General features: G+C 37.9%; 1 protein-coding gene across 7 annotated transcripts in view; it reads left to right on the top strand.

The window, feature by feature from the left end:
* Positions 1-20,074, top strand: part of LOC127084453 (alpha-1,3-mannosyl-glycoprotein 2-beta-N-acetylglucosaminyltransferase) — a 32,527-nt gene extending 12,453 nt beyond the window's left edge. For all 7 annotated transcript variants that reach the window (XM_051024901.1, XM_051024900.1, XM_051024906.1 and 4 more), the window contains 14 exons: positions 2,686-2,720; positions 2,799-2,875; positions 2,974-3,019; positions 3,143-3,205; positions 10,343-10,409; positions 10,493-10,561; positions 10,656-10,725; positions 10,833-10,894; positions 18,055-18,145; positions 18,389-18,482; positions 18,772-18,834; positions 18,918-18,956; positions 19,043-19,213; positions 19,745-20,074. In XM_051024901.1, coding sequence (XP_050880858.1) covers positions 2,686-2,720; positions 2,799-2,875; positions 2,974-3,019; positions 3,143-3,205; positions 10,343-10,409; positions 10,493-10,561; positions 10,656-10,725; positions 10,833-10,894; positions 18,055-18,145; positions 18,389-18,482; positions 18,772-18,834; positions 18,918-18,956; positions 19,043-19,213; positions 19,745-19,867 — 1,070 coding nt within the window. In that variant the 3' untranslated portion in view covers positions 19,868-20,074. The remainder of the gene's footprint in view (positions 1-2,685; positions 2,721-2,798; positions 2,876-2,973; positions 3,020-3,142; positions 3,206-10,342; positions 10,410-10,492; positions 10,562-10,655; positions 10,726-10,832; positions 10,895-18,054; positions 18,146-18,388; positions 18,483-18,771; positions 18,835-18,917; positions 18,957-19,042; positions 19,214-19,744) is intronic.
* The last annotated feature ends 483 nt before the right edge of the window (positions 20,075-20,557 follow it).

Genomic DNA, 20,557 nt, shown 5'->3' with positions numbered 1-20,557 from the left:
TAGAACGATCTTTCACTAAAATATCCAAGTACATCTCGAGAAATGTTCAATAGGAGGGACATGATACTTATACCCTTAGACGAATGGAACACTGCGAGGACTCCAAGCACATCAAAAGGAGACATAACTCTGTTAATACTATTGGAAAAAGAAACTCTAAATGCTTTCCTAATTGACCAAACATGCTTGGAAAGACTCTAATGGAGGAAGGCCACACAATTTTCTTCAATTAAGAGGCGAGCTAATCTACTTATAGAAATTAAATTGAAGGGACAATTAGGAATCAACAAAACAGATCTCAGAGAGTAAGGGATTTGGTGAAACTCTTCCAACACTAGTTGCTTCAACTTTAGACCCATCCGTGTCAAATGATATAATGTGGATATTTGGGTGTTGATAATTTAGAAAAAAATGAGGGATTACCGGTCACGTTATCTGAAGCACCAAAATCCAAAACATACCAAATTCAATCTTTGACACATGATCTGTAAAGGACTGAACAACAATAACAGTTTTGTTTGAAAATCCATGCAAACTAAAGCACCGATTCTGAGTATGCCTGTCTTTCCCATAGTAAGTACAATGAAATTACCTCTACCCAATCTACCACGCCCCGACCACTATATAAAAAACCAAGAGCGGATGAGAGGGAAAATGATATAGACTTAGATGAAGAAGTTGGGCTTGACTTTAGGCCTAAGCCAAAAGTGTGGAGAGTTTATACTAGAAGGCGTGGCAAAGAAATAACGAAATAGAGGGAATAATTTGATTTAAAATCCGGTTACCATCAAATTAGAGTAGCAGATGAGGACATCCACAAAACTGCTTTTAGAACTCATAATGGACATTATGAAAACTTGTAATGCCATTTGGGTCGATGAACTCCCCAGACACATTTCAGGCCACTATGAATGACATTTTCCGACCATTTTTGAGGAAATTCGTATTAATTTTCTTTGATGATATCCTAGTCTATAGTAAGAATATGTCTGATCATGAGAACCACCAGAAGCAAGTGCTGACTGTTTTACTATCCAATTGTTTTGTTGCTAATCAATCTAAGTGCAAGTTTGGTTGTCAACAAGCAAGTTTGGTTGTCAACAAATAGATTACTTGGGACATATAATTTCTGGCGCATGGGTATTCGTAGACCCGGAGAAGATTAGATGTATAATGGACTGGCCCGAACCCAAAAAGATAAAAGGGGTACATGGATTTTGTTAGAAACTGAACATAATTTGAAGATTAAAGAAGAAGAGAGAGAGAGTAGATATCACTGGAACTAACTCCTTTCATTTCATAACAGAAAGAGAAACATTACACACAACAATTAGGGCTAAGCTTATATAGATGAAGCTCAATTGTGCTGACTCCGCACAGTTGTTTTACACATATACCCTTACTCTCTATATTACAATTACTTTAATATTTTCCCCTAAAGCCCTAGGTCACCTCTGAAGAGAAGACTTGTCTTGCACTTTAAGTTTGTCTCTGAGTTGTAGAAACTTAAGAGGAGAGAGTGACTTGGTGAGGAGATCTGCATACTGACCAAAAGCAGGGATGTGCTTGACAATAAGACTCTTGCTTAACACTTTTTCCTCGAGGAAGAAGATATCTAGTTCCATATGTTTGTGTGAAAAATAGAAATAAGAAATTTTCTGAATGTGCTTGAGTGGGTAAAACACTCAGCAACTAGGATATTTATACACATTATATAATTAATAACATATTATGTTTACAAGGAGAATTAAATATAGGATGGGGCTATGGTGCCCGTCATTCCCATAAGGCCCGTGACTCTGCTGGTGGAAATAAGGGGAGGAGAAGCTTGAAAGTAGAGAGAGAGATGAGGACCATGACCCGACTCGTTTAGAAACCAATGACCATTGAAACTAAACCCTAATAACAGTCTTGCCTTTTTGGTTTTTCATCTGTTAAACTATTGAGCCTCATACTCACTGCATTAAGCTCATTAACTCGCGAGCTCCCATCTCTGGGAATCCTCTCCAGCAACCTCCACTCTCCAGCAGTTCTTATTCTAGTGAAGAAACATTTTATTTTTATTCTCTGTTCCCTTTTCTGCATTGAACTCATTAGCCTGCTAGCTCCCATCTTTGCTCTTTTAATTTTTTCTATCCATCCTATACAATTGTGGTTTTTTCTTCTTTATTTTGTCCTATTCAAGCAGCTAATTGATTTTTGTATTCTCTTCTATTTTTTCCTGCAGCTTGACTCTGCCAATTTTATAATAGTTTGAGTTTATTTTTGTTGCATATGTTGTTAGTTTTCATTTTTTTGCTTATTATATTATGCACTTTTTTTGGTAGTATATATGTTTGTGTGTGTCTGTACATATTATAATTTTATTATTGCCGGCATGTTCTCTGAAAGACTTCAATGCCATCCACAGTTATTTTTTTGGTGAATTTATATCTTGCTGCTATAAACTACTGCCTGCCTTTAGTAACAGACTAGCAGTTCCATAATCTATAATAAAATCATTAAAACATATTTATTTATTTCTTTTGAACCATGCATCGTACATAGCATGCACTTTGTATTGTTAGTTTCATATAAACATATTTAGCGGTTCATCTTATCAAAAGTATGTTGTGAACAATCTCAATGGAATTTTTGGTCTAAAGGGTATCCTGAAATTTACCATTTTATAAATGAACATTTCAGGAAAAGAAGTAAGAAGACTGATCGATAAAGTGCAGGTTAGGCTGAGAGTTCTGTTTACTGAATTTCAATTTCTCGTTTAGGCTTTGTGTGATTCTCCATGCTGAACTTTTTAGGTTCCAGTGGCAGCTGTTGTGATCATGGCATGTAATCGTGCTGATTACCTGGAGAGGACCATCAATTCTGTATTGAAGTATGCTTCATCACAACCTATCTTGTTTACTTGTATTTTATACTTGATTATACAACAATTTATTTATCCAGTTCATACTTGATCTATGTACTTTTCAGATACCAAAGGGCCATTTCGTCAAGATTTCCTTTATTTGTATCTCAGGTATTTTTTGTCTTCACTTTTAGGAGTTTCTGGTGTCTCTCTCAAATGATTGAGACATTGTCATTATTTTGCTAATGCAAATACAACACAAACAGCTGATGATAGTCACTTTTTATTATTCAGGATGGATCAAATTCAAACGTCAAAAATAAGGCTTTGAGCTATGATGAGCTATCTTATATGCAGGTATATACATTTATATAAATGTGCTGTACTATGAGAATCAGCTCAGATTATTTGTATTCACTTACTTTCAAAGGCTGTTACTTGTCTTTTGTGTTAGTCCGAAATGTGTAAGTAAATTTATACTCAGCTGTAATTATGATGATTGCGTTATGTAAATTAGCTAATGATTGCTAATTAGCTCTTTCATTTATTGAGATTCTGCTATAAATAAATAAAATAGTATGCAAGCTGAGATAGCGAGATACTCAACTTCTCTGATTTCTTTGACCTATAGTGGAAACTTGACAATAGGTGGCCCAACGAATCTTGAACTAGGCTCTGATACTATTTTAGAATTGTAGTTAGGCATGACTCAACCTTACAAAACCTGCTATATATACTGATTTGATCATTGCATTGTTGGATAATAAATGCCTTGAACTATTATATTGGCTTTTGCTGAATCCCCTTGCTGCATTGTTAGATAAAGCCTTAACCTCCACGTTCATCATTTGCCTTTCATCTTTCCTCGTTTCCCCGTAGAATTAATTACTCCTATTCTCAGATTTCTTTTCTTCTTGTCGCAATTTTCGTCTCCATTGATGGGTCACTATTCCTTTTTTACTCAATTTTTGATTCCCCTTGTTTTTCTTCTACACTACTATGGTTTCTATTCTCCATCTTTGCAACTTGATTGTGCTTTTGATTTCTGAATATTGATCCACAAAGTCAAGGGGTTGTTGTTTTCTCGCTTCTCAACCATCTATTTCTCCTCACCATTACATTTTTTCTTCTTCTTGGTCTTGCTGATTTTATGGCTTTCCTTTTCCAAGATTCACGATTCCCCTGCTTCTTGTTTCTTTTCATTATTTATTTATGAAGCGCTCTTTTCACATTTCATGCTGTCACTTTGGTATGTTGTTGTTTCAAAATTCAAGTTAGTTTATGCCATTTGATTCTCCATTTCATGTTCTCATCTTTTGATGATTTTCTTGAAGCCCGTGCGCAACTACTCAGTGCCCACTATTAAATTTGAGGAAGGAGATAGTTGTCATTTCTCAAAATGTTTCTGTATTGAATATTCTGAATCTTGAGTTAGTTGCAAGGAGGTTTGTCAGCTACATATTGCTGATCTTAACCTGCACACACTAAGATATAACTACACCAGCATCTTAGTTGGGTACAGCTTACAAACTTTTACAAGTAACGATTAACTGAATACCATAGTTCAACTAACGATTACAAGTATTCTCTTAAGGGTAAATCAGGAGACTATATCTTGAATGTACTTGCTGAGGTAATATCATTAGTATGGAATAATCAATACAGAATCAAATGATTCTGTTTGTACAACTCATTAAGGATTATGATTAATGTAATTAATTAGCTATTAGTTCCTGTTCTTTTCTGTAATTAGAATTAGCATTCATGGAAAATTAATTCCCCTGATTCTTAGGTCAGATTTCTCTTTCAAATCCTGCCTTATGCAGTCTATAAATACAGCATATGTAATTCTCATAAAACAGAAGGAAATATACAATATATTTCTACATGGTGTCAGAGCACGATCTGAACCACCCCTAACCTAGCGCCGCCAAACTATGGAGGATCCCAAATCTGATGAATCGCTCAAAGTGGAGACTGGATCATTTCCGACCAATTCACACGAAGGGCTCACTCACCTCATCACAGGCCATAAATTAAATGGTCAAAACTATACCTAATGGGTAAGGTCAGTCAAGATCTTCCTCGAAGGAAAAGGAAGGGAAGGCTACACAACGGGGGATTCTAAATGTCCCGAAAAAGGAGACAAAAACTTTCAGAAATGGAAACTTGAGAACAACCAAGTAATGTCATGGCTGCTCAATACCATGACAAACGAAATTGGTGAAAATTTCATGTTCTATGACACTGCAAAAGAGATATGGGATGCAGTGAAGGAAACATACTCAAATGTTGACAATACATCTGTCATATTTGAGATTAAAAGCATTCTTCATGACCTTCGACAGGGAGAATCTTCTGTTACTGAGTATTTTAATATACTTAACAAACACTGGCAGCAACTCGACATATATGAAGAGGTTACATGGTGTTGTACAGAAGATCAAAAGAAATATAAGGAGCTGGTGGAAAAAGATAGGATTTACAAGTTCCTATTGGGGCTAAACAAGGACCTAGATGAAGTTCGTGGAAGGATCCTTGGAACCAAACCACTTCTCAAAATTCGAGAAGCCTTTTCAGAAGTGAGAAGGGAAGAAAGCAGGAAGAAAATCATGTTGGGAACACCTAGCTCAGTTCCGTACAGCGAGAGCTCTGCAATGGCAGCAAGAGGGAATCAGCCTCGGCCACCACAAAAGAAAACCCGCCCCTGGTGTGAACACTGCAAGAGACCAGGCCACACAAAGGAAACATGTTGGATCATACATGGAAAACCTTCAGAGACCAAATTTTTCAAAGGCAAGGAGGGAAGAGGTAACACAGCATTTAACAATCAAGAAGCTGAGGTATACTCTAACTCATCTCTTTTTAGCAAAGAACAAATGGAGGCTCTTCAAAAACTCCTTCAGCAAACCATGTTAACTGCAGAAAAAGGTGGTACTGCTGTAGTGGCTCAAAGAGGTAATTACTTACATGCTCTAAACACTAGTAAGGAAAAAATAAAATCATGGATTGTTGACTCAGGGGCTTCAGATCACATGACTGGAGATTTTACTTTGTTTAGTAGTTATTCTCCATGTCCCTATAACTATAATGTTCGAATAGCTGATGGTACACATTCTAAGGTCATGGGTAAAGGATCAATTATCATTTCACCAAATATTACACTTGACTCTGTTTTGTATGTGCCTAAACTGGATTGTAACTTGCTGTCTATTAGCAAGATTACAAGAGATTTGAAATGTGTTACTAAATTCTTCCCTAACTTGTGTGAATTTCAGACTTTGGAGTCGGGGAAGACGATTGGCAATGCTGAAGAGTGTGCTGGACTCTACCTCCTTCAAGTGGAAAAATCAGAAGAAAAACTCAAGAATAATTGTCATGTTGCAGCTGCAGTTTCAAGTGATAATAATCTTGTAATGATGTGGCACTATAGATTAGGCCACCCAAATTTCATATACTTGGAAAAAATGTTTCCCTCTTTATTCAATAAAAACAAGGAATATTTTCAGTGTGAAATTTGCCAATTTCTAAACATACTCGAAACCATTACTCACCCCAATCTTATAAACCCTCAAAACCTTTTTCATTAATTCATAGTGATGTATGGGGACCATCACGAGTCCACAACATTACAGGCTCGAGATGGTTTGTCACCTTTATTGATGATCACACACGTGTTACCTGGGTGTTTCTAATGAAGGAAAAATCAGAAGTAGGGAGAATATTTGAAATTTATCATAAGATGGTACAAACAGAATTCCAAAGCAATATTCAGATACTTAGAACTGACAATGGCCGTGAGTATTACAACCTTGCTCTAAATTCCTACCTTCAAAAGGTTGGAATTGTTCACCAAAGCTCGTGTGTGGACACTCCCCAACAAAATGGAGTTGCGGAAAGGAAGAATAGACACCTTTTGGAAGTGACTAGATCAATCATGTTAGCCACAAATGTCCCACAACACTTTTGGGGAGAAGCTGTCCTTTCAGCAACTCACCTTATAAATCGAACATCCTCCCGTATCCTTAACTTTAAGACCCCACTCTCCACACTTCAAAACCTATCTCCAACCAGCAAAATCTTTTCCTCTATTCCATTAAAAATATTTGGATGCTCAACTTTTGTCCATAACCTCAACCCTCACCGAAGCAAATTAGACCCAAAATCCATCAAATGCATTTTTCTTGGTTACTCTCCTCACCAAAAGGGATATAGGTGTTACTCTCCCCATACCAAAATTTTTTACCACACTGTGGATGTAACCTTCTTTGAAAATCAACCCTATTACACCAAAACTGGTATTCAAGGGGAGCATATAGAAAATTCAGAATACCAACTTTTGCCTCTTGAACTAACCGAACATGACAAAATCTTACCAAACCAAACCGGCAACACTCAATCAGCCGAACCTATGCCTAAACCAGCTGAAAAATTACCAGACCAGACCTCAAACATTCAGCCGAGTGAAAGGACAACAGAAGTTGTGACGGAAACAGAACCAATTATAGTTTCAACCACATCTCAACAGGTTTGTGATCCAAAAACAGGCAAGTGGAAGGGTTTTTGTTATAAAAGGAAGGAGGTAGAGTCAAGCAAAGCTCCAATGCAAGGCCATGAGTCAAACCAGACTCTAGAAAATGAAGTTCCCACAGGTAATATTCTTCCTAACTTTGAACATGTTGATACAATAGATATTGATATTCCTATTGCTATGAGAAAAGGGGTTAGAACTTGCACTAAACACCCAATTGAAAAATATATCTCCTATGGAAAACTATCACAAAGTTACAGGTCCTTTGTAGCAGCTGTTGACAACATAGAAATTCCAAATAATATTCAAGAAGCATTGCAGAAACCTGAATGGGCAGCAGCTGTAACAGAAGAAGTTCAAGCACTTGTAAGAAATGGCACATGGGAGATCACTGCTATACCAGAAGGGAAGAAAGCAGTAGGATTCCGGTGGATATTTTCAATTAAACACAATGCTGATGGGAGTATAAACAGGTACAAAGCTCGGTTGGTTGCAAAGGGGTTCACACAATCATATGGGGTGGATTATGAGGAGACTTTTGCACCTGTTGCGAAGCTCAATTCTGTCCGGGTTCTACTATCTTTGGCAGCAAATCTAGATTGGCCCATACACCAACTAGACATAAAGAATGCATTTCTAAATGGAGAGTTAGAAGAAGAGGTATATATGCAAATTCCTCCGGGACTTGAATCACCTGGAACCGCCAACATGGTGTGTCGACTTCGCAAATCTCTATATGGCCTCAAACAATCACCAAGGGCATGGTTTGATAGACTAACAAAAGTTGTCAAGCAAGATGGTTTTGTTCAATGTCAAACAGACCATACCATGTTTGTCAAGCACTCTTTGGATGGGAAGATAGCTTTATTTATTGTCTACGTTGATGATATCGTAATTACGGGAGACGATGATGAACAAGTCAACCAGTTAAAGAAATTTCTAGCAAAAGAATTTGAAGTCAAAGACTTGGGACAACTCAAATATTTTCTAGGGATGGAAATTGCACGAACAAAGAATGGTATTTCAGTTTCTCAAAGGAAGTACACTCTGGATTTACTTCAAGAAACAGGTATGCTTGGATGCAAAGCTGCCAATACTCCCATAGAACAAATAAAAAGGAGTGAAGATGAGAATGTACCAGCTAATAAAGATAGATATCAAAGTCTAGTCGGAAAACTAATCTATCTAACTCACACCAGACCAGACATTGGTTTTGCTGTAAGCATGGCTAGTCGTTATATGTCAAATCCAACTGAAACTGACATGAGAAATGTGAACAGAATTCTCCAGTACCTGAAAGGTACGCCAGGCCGAGGACTTTATTTTCAAAAGAACTCAAACAGAGGCATTGAAGTCTACACCGATTCTGATTGGGCAGGATGTTTATCTGACAGGAAATCAACTACAGGCTACTGCACATTTGTATGGGGTAATATGGTAACTTGGAGAAGTAAGAAACAATCTGTTGTGGCTAGGAGTAGCGCAGAAGCAGAATTCAGAGCTATGTCACAAGGTATTTGTGAAGGAATTTGGCTTAAGCGAATGCTAGATGAGATCAAAATTCCTACCAATCACCCCATGAAGATATTATGTGATAACAAGGCTGCTATTAGCATTGCTAAGAACCCGGTACAGCATGATAGAACAAAGCATGTGGAGATAGACCGACACTTCATCAAGGAGAAAATTGATCATGAAATTATAAGTGTTAATCATATTCCATCATGCCAACAAACTGCAGACATTCTAACAAAAGCCCTTCCAAGGAACATATACGAGAATATCAGATCCAATCTGGGTATGATAGACATCTACCACCCAGATTGAGGGGGAGTATGGAATAATCAATACAGAATCAAATGATTCTGTTTGTACAGCTCATTAAGGATTAGGATTAATGTAATTAATTAGCTATTATTTCCTGTTCTTTTCTGTAATTAGAATTAGCATTCATGGAAAATTAATTCCCCTGATTCTTAGGTCAGATTTCTCTTTCGAATCATGCCTTATGCAGTCTATAAATACAGCATATGTAATTCTCATAAAACAGAAGGAAATATACAATATATTTCTACAATTAGAATCAAACATATTGGTCATAGAGAGCAATTGACAAATGTACTTGCTCTGATACCTATTTTGTTTTATATTTGACCTAATTCATTCTTACAAAAATGACTTGTAAGGGTGAGGGGTGTCACTCTTTTCTAAACTCATTTTAGGAATCATCTCTATTCCATGTGAGACTAGGTTTTTTTTTCTCCCAATACACCCCCTCACACCTATAGTGGTGGCTCTAAATGGATAGTCTGATACCATTTAGATGTGAGAGAAAGAGATTGTTGACATTCTCAAAATGTTTCTGCATTGAATATTCGGAATCATGAGGGTGTGTGTTGGAAATTCCGCCTTCATTACGCTCCAACCCCTAGCCGCCTAATTACGGCATTTTAGCTGCTTTCATTGTAGCTTCCAACACCTTCACTGTGTTGAGTGTGAAGGGAAGAATTTAGTTCCACATTGTCCAGAGTCCTCACCTTACAACTCAAATTTATAAACTTCAGTTAGGCCCAACTCAATTTCTAAGATTTCATTTGACAACTAACTTTTATGAGAGGGTTTCCCAAGTTCTCGGGTGCTTATCACACTGTGATCAGAGTTTTATAACCTATATTTTGATTTTGATAAAATCATTTTGAACTCTAATTTTTGACTAATGGTTACTAAGGTTATTAGTAAATAGGGAATACTGTTATATTTTGTTCTTCAGCAATAGCTGGTATAAATTGGGAGATTACAACTTCATATTGAAAAGAAATATTCCAGGAGAATATTATTATGATAAAAAAACTAAATATAGAAAATAAATAAATAGGGAAATTATACGGTTCCTCCAACAAAGGTACATAGCTTTGTTTGACAATGAGAAAGCAGTCTCTTTGAACTGATAATTGTTGTTGCAGCACTTAGATTTTGAGTCGGTTCAAACTGAAAGGCCAGGAGAGTTAATTGCGTACTACAAGATTTCACGTAGGTATTTTCATCACTTTATGTTTTGTGTTCTCTATTTGAAAAGAATATTCCTCAAGGTGGGTCAATTGATACCTTTTCAGGTCATTACAAGTGGGCTCTAGGTCAACTGTTCTACAAGCATAACTTCAGCCGAGTTATCATTCTTGAAGGTGAAATGGGCTATTTAACATTATGCATTTTTATCCTCTTTTCTCCATGCTGAAAAATATATGGAATCTGATAGAACATCTTATCCAATCTCAGATGACATGGAAATAGCACCTGATTTCTTTGATTACTTTGAAGCTATGGCAACTCTCCTTGACAAGGATAAGTATGTGTTCAAGAAGAGGAATGCTGTTTTTTCTTTCTTTCTGATTCACTTAACATGTTTTTTAAGACTTGAGATCTCTGTTTATAACTAAGCATTATCCGTTCTAGGTCCATTATGGCTGTTTCGTCATGGAATGACAATGGACAGAAGCAGTTTGTACATGATCCATGTAAGTTCAACCGGTTGTTTCTGTATGACTTGTGATTGCCAAATTGTTTGCTAAATTGGTTGGAATAACCAGAGCAAAAATCAATTGTAGATGGACAGCTAGATAAATAAGGAATTCAACTAATACAGATATGCAAATAAAATCATAATAATATCTGAACGCAGATACAACTTTTATATCGATTATTTATCACTAAATAAGATACTTTTTGTGACACCCATTACCCCCAAAACTTTTAAAACAATTAGGTTAAAATAAAACCTGGTAAAATGCAGTCGAATTCATAACTTTTAACATAAAGAAGTCGCAAAACAAATTGTAGAAATTACTAATAAGTAAGCATGGTAGAATCTCACGTCGATGTCACATAATATCACAGTCAATTGTATGATCTGAATTAATTAAACCATGTCAGCTGCACAACACAGGCATGAAATACCTAACTACTGCGTCATGCTGATCATTCCTCAGCATGTGCTTTCGTAACTTCATCATCTACCGGTAGCCACATAGAAAACAAACGAAAGGGAAGTCATCATACTTATTAGATACAATGAGTGGGGTATAATAGCTTATATACACCACCACCACACATAACACTCAATCATCAAACATATGATGATGCATGACAATCCTGCTATGCAGCACTAATCAACTACATCAATCTTGATCCTGCTAACTCCAGGTTGATATGGGTAGACTGCGCACCTACTACCCTACCAACAAAGTTGCCTCTCAAGAGGCTCTATACCAACTTGGGCCTAACTCAATCTTATAGAAATGCCTTGTAAGGTGAGGACTACGATCACTTAAAAACATATGTTCATGCTATATCTCATCTAATGTGGAACTCTTAACAATAGAAAATTGAGTGGGGCCTCGTGGTTGTATTTTTTGTGTTGGTGTTGGTGTCTTTTTGTTTTTTTTCTTTCTTTTTTTCTTTTTAACTTTAGTTAAATGAAGAGTTTTAATCAGTTAACTCCCTTTGAAAGGTCCAATCTGACTTCATAGGAGATGGCCAAAGTTTGTAAATCCATTCATTTGGTTCAAGCTCTTCTCTTTCCCCTCACAACCCGCAACTATCTACCGTTCTTCATAATCTCTTTCATGTTTCTTTATTACCAAGAATCTTATCAGTATTAGTCAATTTGCTAGGGATAACTCAATTTATTTTGAATTTCATGCTAACCAGTGTGATGTTAAATCTCATGCTACCATGCTCTTCTTGAACCAAGGAATGTAAAGCAAGCTCTTCTTGACCCTAAGTGGCATGCTACCATGCAGGATGAATTTGATGCATTGCTGAAAAATAAAACTTGGACCCTTGTCAATTGGTTGTAAGTGGGTGTTCCGAACTAAAAGAAAATCTAGCTGAGTTAGTAAACAGGTTCAAGGCCTGCTTGGTGGCTAAAGGGTTTCATCGGATTCAAGGATTTGACTCTCCTGTTGTCAAACGCATTATCATCAGACTCATTTTGACCCTTGCCATTTCCTATAAATTTCCTCTGCAGCAACTTGATGTCAATAATGATTTGCTTGATGAGGAGGTCTATGCGCAGCAACCTCAAGGTTTTGAAAGGGTGATCCTTCCTTAGTTTGTAAACTGAACAAAGCCCGCATGGCTTAAAACAAAAACCAAGGCAATAGTTCGAAAAGTTGAAGCACTCATCGTTACAACTTGGTTTCAAGGACATGTGATCCTTCCCTCTTTACATATAATTGAAATTAGCAAGTGGTGTGCCTCTTGGTTTATGTGGATGACATCACTGGAAGCTCTTTCCAGCTCATTCACCCACTGTTTCAGAAGCTTAATTTTGCTTCACCTTAAAATCGTTGGGTGCTTTTGATTACTTTCTAGGCATGGAAGTAAAAAGGCAATTTGATGGCCCTCTGTTATTAACTTAGAGCAAGTACATTTGTGACTTACTCTAGGATCAACATGCTTAATTGTAATCCTATTAACACCCAATGGTGTCTGGTTACAAACTCTCTAAAATCGGGTCTCAGATCCTCTCTCTACAGGTCAGTGGTGGGTGCACTGCACTATGCAAATATTACTTGCCATGAGCTCTCATTTGCAGTCAACAAGGTTTGCCAATTCATGGTCGGAATCTCATTGGACTGTTGCGAAGCAAATTCTCATATACCAAAAGGGAACTGTGCATCATGGGTTGAATTTCCAACCTGCATCCACTCTGTAACCCTTGTCTCTAAAGGCCTGCCTTCTGTGGTCCTGACTGGGCTGCAGATACTGATGAAAGACGCTTTACTTCAGGTGTTGCTATCTACGTTGGTCCAAACCTTATATCTTGGTGCCTTTCAGGAAACCAGTGGTGATTAGATCCAGCATTGAAGCTGAATACTGGAGCTGGCTGAGGTCTCTGCTGATTTACTCTGGGTTCAAACTTTGCTCACTGAGCTGTGTTCCCTGCACTGCTCCTGTGATATTTTGTGACTACCAATTTTCTGTTATGTTGGCACATAATCCTGTCTTGCACACTAGGACGAAACACATGGAGATTGATTTTTTGTTTGTTTGGGAAAAGGTGTTGGCTAAGCAATTCTCTCGAACATTCGTGGTGTAGACCAGTGGGTTGATTATAAAACCTGTCTCCTCCTCCAAGTTTCTGTCGTTACGTTGCGCTTCAAGCTCAATGTGGCTGCTCCTGTTTCTTCAGACCGCACACCTCAGAGTTTATGCGGGTGGGTGGTAGGGTATGAGAACATGTGTAATAGTTAATTAAACTGAATGTGTTAAGTTAGTTAGTGTTTGTGCCAGCTGTTAGGCTAGCTAGTGAGAGAAGCTTCATGACAAGGTAAACCCTAAACCCTAAAACAAGCTACAATTTGTAAAAGTTAGTGCCAACTGTAACTCTTTGCAGCTACTAGGGATTCAGAATATTCAATACAGAAACAATTTGAAACACGTCTATTATAATGCTTTTTTTCTTACAATAACCTTGTTGATATTCTCTAGAATATTTCTTAGTGTATTTTAGATTAAAGTAGGATATCTATGTAATTAATACTACGATATGTATTTTTTCCTATATAATTCTTCCGCTATGCTATTCGACACACAATTTAATCTAAATGTCTTAGTCTCGTTTATTTCAACATGGTATCTAGAGCCTGCTAAGAGGCAATTCTTTCTTCGCCGTGCTTTACCCGGTTGACCCACTGTTTTCCTATGAGATTATTTTTTTTTTTGCAAACCGTGTTATCATTCCGGTTTGCCTCTCACTTTTCAAAGTTCTCCGGTAACCATCATGCCGGCATTGCCGCCGTTACTGTTTTGACAAACTTTGGTGATGTTCCGGAAAACAGACCCCACCATCCGACTTGCCTCCCTCCGATCCGACCGTCGCATTTTTTCTTGCCGTCAGAAACTCACGCACGCGCCCCCACGAGCCGCTAGCCTCCCTGCGCATGGGCCTCACGTGCCACAGCTGTCCAGCGCATGCCAGCGCGTTCGACTGCCAATTCCGGCCGTTTTTTCGCCGGTCAACTCGCCTCTCTCCACCCGTTACAGATCCGACCTCAGTTATACTTTCCGACTCACGGAAAACGGTAATCCAGTTCAAACAGCCCCAATTTTACTCCGTTTTCTTAGGCCCGATAGCGAAAACCATAGTAGGTGGCCCACCGGATCTTAAACGAGGCTCTGATACCATGTTAAGAATGTGTGATTAGGCCCAACTCAATCCTACAAAACCGATTTTATAGGGTTGAGTTAGGCCAAACCACATTTCTTAACATGGTACTAGAGCCTCGTTTAAGATCCGGTGGGCCACCCACCATTTATTTCCACGCTCCAGATGTCCAGTCCTGCGCGTGAGGGTGTGTGTTAAGAGTCCCACATCGGACAATATATGGCTTGAAGATGTGTTTTTAAGTGGAGGCAGTCCTCACGGTTTTGTAGGATTGAGTTAGGCCCAATCACACATTCTTAACATGGTATCAGAGTCTCGTTTAAGATCCGGTGGGCCACCTACTATGGTTTGCGCTATCGGGCCATCCACCATTTATTTCCACGCTCCAGACGCTCAAGTTGTCTAGTCCTGAGCGTGAGGGTGTGTGTTAAGAGTCCCACATCGGATAATATATGGCATGAACATGTGTTTATAAAGGGGGGCAATCCTCACTCTACCAACCGGTTTTGTAGGGTTGAGTTAGGTCCAACCACATTTCTTAACATGGTATCAAGAGCCTCGTTTAAGATTCGGTGGGCCACCCACCATTTATTTCCACGCTCCAGACGTCCAGTCCTGGGCGTGGGGGTGTGTTAAGAGTCCCACATCGGACAATATATGGCATGAACATGTGTTTATAAGTGGAGGTAGTCCTCACTCTACCAACCGGTTTTGTAGGGTTGAGTTAGGCTCAACCACATTTCTTAATACAATCCATGGGAGACACTGATTCTGGTTCTAGTGATTTGTTTACCAAAGTTCCACTTATCCCATGTGAAAACCTAACAGGCTCATTCAATAGTATGTCCAAGCCGATTACAATGGTCACAAGGGCAGCAGTGTCACCTGATGTCGGGGCAGCAATAAATGGAAGGGAAACCGGGCCAAAAGCATGAGGTGTAGCCAAGCGTAACAGTTGTTCACTAACTGTATCATAGTTAGGAACAATAGTACTGTTAGCTGGCAAATTTTGGATAAGGATAGAAGCCAATTTCGACCGGGGGTTCCGTCGGAAGCTCCTCGACAGAAGGGTGTGAGAGTCTGTCGGTCGATATAGGCAAGCTTCGGTTGAAGCCGAAAGATTTTGAGTGGAGAAGGAGAACTTGGACACGTAAAGAAGTCGTGGGTAGTTATACGCTGAGACAGGGGAAGTGGACCGACACGTGGCACCTCAAGAAGGCTTTGTAACCCCCCGGCGGTTCCTTTCTAATTAGTATTTAAGCTAATGTTAGGTGAGAATTCAAAGGTGGCAATTTGAACATTTGCAGTAGGGGTAAAACTTGAAGTATCAAAGCGTTTACGAGAAAAAAGTTACTCTCCTCACAAACAATGTATTTTGCCTCCACTTTATAATTACAAGTCATTTAATCTTCGCAAAGCTTATCTTTTGTCTTGTTTCACTTTACTGTTTATCGTCTTTCTTTCAGTACTTTATCGTTTCTACCTGTCATTTTACCTTTATTATTTCCTTGACTCGTCAAGAGTCTCGTTTACACCCTTTCAACCAGTCAGAAACATTGTTTACCAAATAGTCATACACACAAAACACTAAGTCCGGGACTCCTTAGCCGGTCCTGCAAGCTATGATGCATAGGTACGGGTACGGTACCCGGTGCGGGTACTGGTACCGGTACAGGATACGACATTTTAAAAAAAACCAAGGTACGGGTACGTTAATAAGAAATAAGAATTTTCTATAAAATGTATGAGTAGAGAATTAAATTGTTAGGTTCATAACAAAACACCACTATTAAAAATTGAAAAAACCAAAAATAATGTTAAAAGATACAATAAAAAAAAATTAAAATAAATAAATATACTATATTGGTATTTGAGAAAATCACAGATTTCATTCAAAACCGAATAATGAAAAAAAATGAAGTACCACGAGTACGGTACGAGTACCCAGTACCGGTACTTCACCATTTTAGAAGTACCCATGCTTCAGAGCCTGCAAGTAATCCTCATATAGGAAGGCTAGAGATTATTGCGCAAAACAACAAGTACCTAATAAAATCTGATTACGAATAGACTCGAGTTTTGATGGTAGTCCGATAAGTGCCTTGATCATGAAAAATTTTCTCTATTGTACGGCATGAGTTGTTGCATCTTTTGCGTAAGGCATGCGGGTGATATAATTTGCTTTCAAGGCATCAAGCTTACTCAGATAGACTTGCATATCCATATTATCCAACTTCAGTGTGTTGATTTTGCGGATGACACTGTATAGACAATGAACATCGTTGGAGAAGACTTTCTTGGCCTTTTCCCGAATCTCATAGCAAGTGGAGAAGGCTTGGTACTGCGCTTGGAGATTAGGTGCTACGGAAAACCATAGCACAGTGCACAGAGATGCATCGCTTTTCTTCCATTTAGCAAGTTTGACGGCGGAACAACATCCACTTTTGTGGTTAGGTGGTCTTCATATCCCTGGCCGTAAAACTACATCTTGACAGCACCAGCCCATATGTTGTAGTTGGATGAGTTGGTTAGTTTTTCACATGGGATAAATGGAACTTTGGTAAACAAATCACTTGAACTAGAATCAGCGTCTCCTATGGATTGGACAACAAAAAAAAAATGGAGTGAAATCGGGACTGTTTGAACTGGAGCACCGTTTTCCGTGAGTCTGAAACTGAGGCTGAATCTGGAACGGGTGGAGAGAGGTGAGTTGATCGGCCGGAATCGGCAGCCGGATGCGCGGGACAGCGGCGGTGCGAGTCCCATGCGCAGGGAGGCGAGCGGCGCGTGCGTGAGGTTCTGACGGCCGGAAAAAGTGCGATGGCCGGCAAGTCGTATGGTGGCGTCAGTTTTTCGGAACAATAACGGCGGCAGGGTGGTTACCGGAGAATTTTGAAAACTGAGAGGCAAACCGTATTAAATTATTGCAAACCCCATATTTTTGGAGATTGTGATTAATGATTATTTCTGTTAAGAGTCCCACATTGGACAATATATGGCCTGAACATGTGTTTATAAATGGGGGCAGTCCTCACTCTACCAACCGGTTTTGTAGGGTTGAGTTAGGCCAAACCACACATCCTTAATAATTACCTTTTGATAAAAAACGAAGTAGGCCGAGGATAGTATACACTGTTATTTGAAGGGAACATGCTTCTTTTTCAACTGCGTTCGTATGACTACCAGACTCTCCTGGTCCTTGCTCTTCCTGCCAGCCTATTGCCATAACAGTAGCCTTCAGACATTGTGTGCCATCCTCAACTTTCTTAAATTCATCTCAACACTGAATAAATACCCAATTTCAATGCAAGTCTGTGATATTTTCAACACAACCTAAGTAGTCTCAAATGCATATAAATGACATTCTGTACTTTTGATCATCTTGTTTCTGATAGCTTCTATTTCATGGTAAATTTATTAAAATTTTTTTTTTATTTTCTTTGAAATATTATGATGTGTGGGTAGATCACTATTGCTATTCTGATAAATTTTGAATCTGTTCTGCAGACGAACTTTATCGCTCAGACTTCTTTCCTGGACTAGGATGGATGCTGGCTAGATCTACATGGGATGAACTATCACCAAAATGGCCAAAGGCATATCCTTAATTTTTACACTTTTGTAACCATTCTTGTTTGTGTCTGAGACATTTCTTTATGAGGAAGAATTCCAATTTAGGAACTTCTGGTACAAATATATCCCATGAACGAGTACTAACCATTCAGAGTTTTAAATTTAAGCCAATACGGTTTTTAACATGATTTCTGTATGCAGAATTCTACTTTGTTTTATTGCAGTAATATTATCTATGTATTTGATATTTTCTTTGACAAAACTTCACCTACTGGGACGATTGGTTGAGATTAAAAGAGAATCACAAAGGACGACAATTTATCAGACCTGAAGTATGCAGAACATATAATTTTGGGGAACATGTAAGTTTTTTATTGTACTTTTAAGCTCAATCTTTTGTATTATATGGTTGTATGTGTAGGAACTTTGCAGGCATGTACCCTACGAACCTCAAATTTTAAGAATATAATTTAGTCCGTTAAAAGCTTAAATACTTTTGTGCTGGGTGATATGCTTCATATTTACTTGCACAGTTGCACATGTTGGTATAAAGGCACTCTAAAGCAGCATCAAGTAGATCTCATCTCAACTCTCAAATCCTATTGTATGAGTATTTTTAATGGCCTTCTGAAAGTACTTTAATTTTTGCAGGGTTCTAGTCTGGGACAGTTTTTTAAGCAATATCTTGAGCCAATCAGGCTGAACGAGGTCCAGGTAGCTATCTTGCTTTATAAAATATGCAGTTAAATATGTTTCTTATATAAGAACGATATTATATTACCGTGGGTTGTTTGAAGGTCAACTGGAAATCAATGGACTTGAGCTATTTGTTGGAGGTGAGATGGTGCATTGTAATTTTGTCAATGTCATGTTTATAACGAAATGCTGCTGTGGTATGTGAATTTTGTTTTTGCATTTTCAGGACAAATATAATATACACTTGGCCAACAATATCAAAAAAGCTAAACCTGTCTCTGGAGCAGACATCGTTCAAAAGACACACAATATAGATGGTGATGTGCGTATTAAGTATAATGATCAGTGGGACTTTGAAAACATTGCTCAGCAATTCGGTGTATTTCAAGAGTGGAAGGTATTTCTACTATTTTTGTTCTTAACTTCTAAAAAGCAATGCTAAGCAATGTAGAGTCTGATTGGATGAGTTTTAGATGCCGTCATGTTCTGAGCCATGAACAAAATTTGAAACAAAAAGCTAGGTAAATGTGTCTGTATTCAAAGGCTGCAAGAATCCCTGAACAACGTCAGAAATCAGGCATGTTATGATGGTTAAGCTTATCTTCATAAGGAGATCATTTCTTAGCATGCATGTTTAGCTCATTGTTAGGATGGTGCATAGAAAATGCAGTGACATGCTTGAGCTTATATTTGAGAACACTTATAAATTGTGTATTAGGGGAGGTTAAGACAATTAGATAAGTTTGGTAATAAAAAAACATCCGAGAGAAAGTTGGTGTAATGATGCCTATCGTGTGCAAAACATGATAGAGTCTCGCCTTAGTGATTTGGACGAATGTGAAGAAAACTTGTAGAATAGTAGAAAATTATTTGATCCACTCAATAAAAATGATCTTTACTTTCTTCCGTTGCATTTGTTGACATCCAGGATGGTGTGCCTAGGACAGCTTATAAAGGAGTAGTGGTTTTCAGATATCAAACGACGAGGCGTGTATTTCTTATTGGTCCAGAATCTTTGAAGCTACTTGAGATTGAATATTTAGATTCTTAATGATGGGTGGCTTAAAATGACATTCAATAGGTATATTTCTCGTAGTTGAATCCAATGCAATTACGAGCACCATAAATTTTGTCTTGTGATCATAGAGTGGCATTGGGATAAAAGAGCATATTGATGGATCAAACAAATGTATTTTATAGATTCCATATTTATTGTTAAAAAAAAAGAGATTTTTATTGGATGTGCATTTGTTGATTATTCTTGTGTAAGTGCTAATCTATGGTATTTAATTATGAAATGGGTGGTGGTATGGCACTTGCATCCCAAAGCTGGATTATGGGAGCATGTAACATTGATATCATGTTAGAAGTGGGGATGTCACGCAGCCACCAAAGTGAAAAAGTCGTTACATTAAACTATTCACAAATCCTTTTAGGAAAATAGAGTGATATATAAAGTCATGCTAAAGTTCATATTTATAACCTGATTTTTTTAAATATTTATTTAGGATTTCAAAAATACAAAAATGGATTTTTTTTTATAGTTTTAAAACTTTTTTTTTTTTCGTTTTAAAAATTTGTATTTTAAGATTTGGAAGAAAGGTGAAACTTTTTACACTAATAATCGATTTTTTTTTTAATTTTCAAAATAACTCACATTTTAGATAATTTTTCAAGGCAACCCACTTAGAAGCACGGATGCCAGATCAATTGGCGACTACTCTCTAATTTAAAGAGGAGG

Source organism: Lathyrus oleraceus, chromosome 5 (genome assembly GCF_024323335.1).
Source record: "Lathyrus oleraceus cultivar Zhongwan6 chromosome 5, CAAS_Psat_ZW6_1.0, whole genome shotgun sequence".
NCBI lineage: Eukaryota > Viridiplantae > Streptophyta > Magnoliopsida > Fabales > Fabaceae > Lathyrus > Lathyrus oleraceus.
This window is presented reverse-complemented; position numbering and strand designations above follow the sequence as displayed.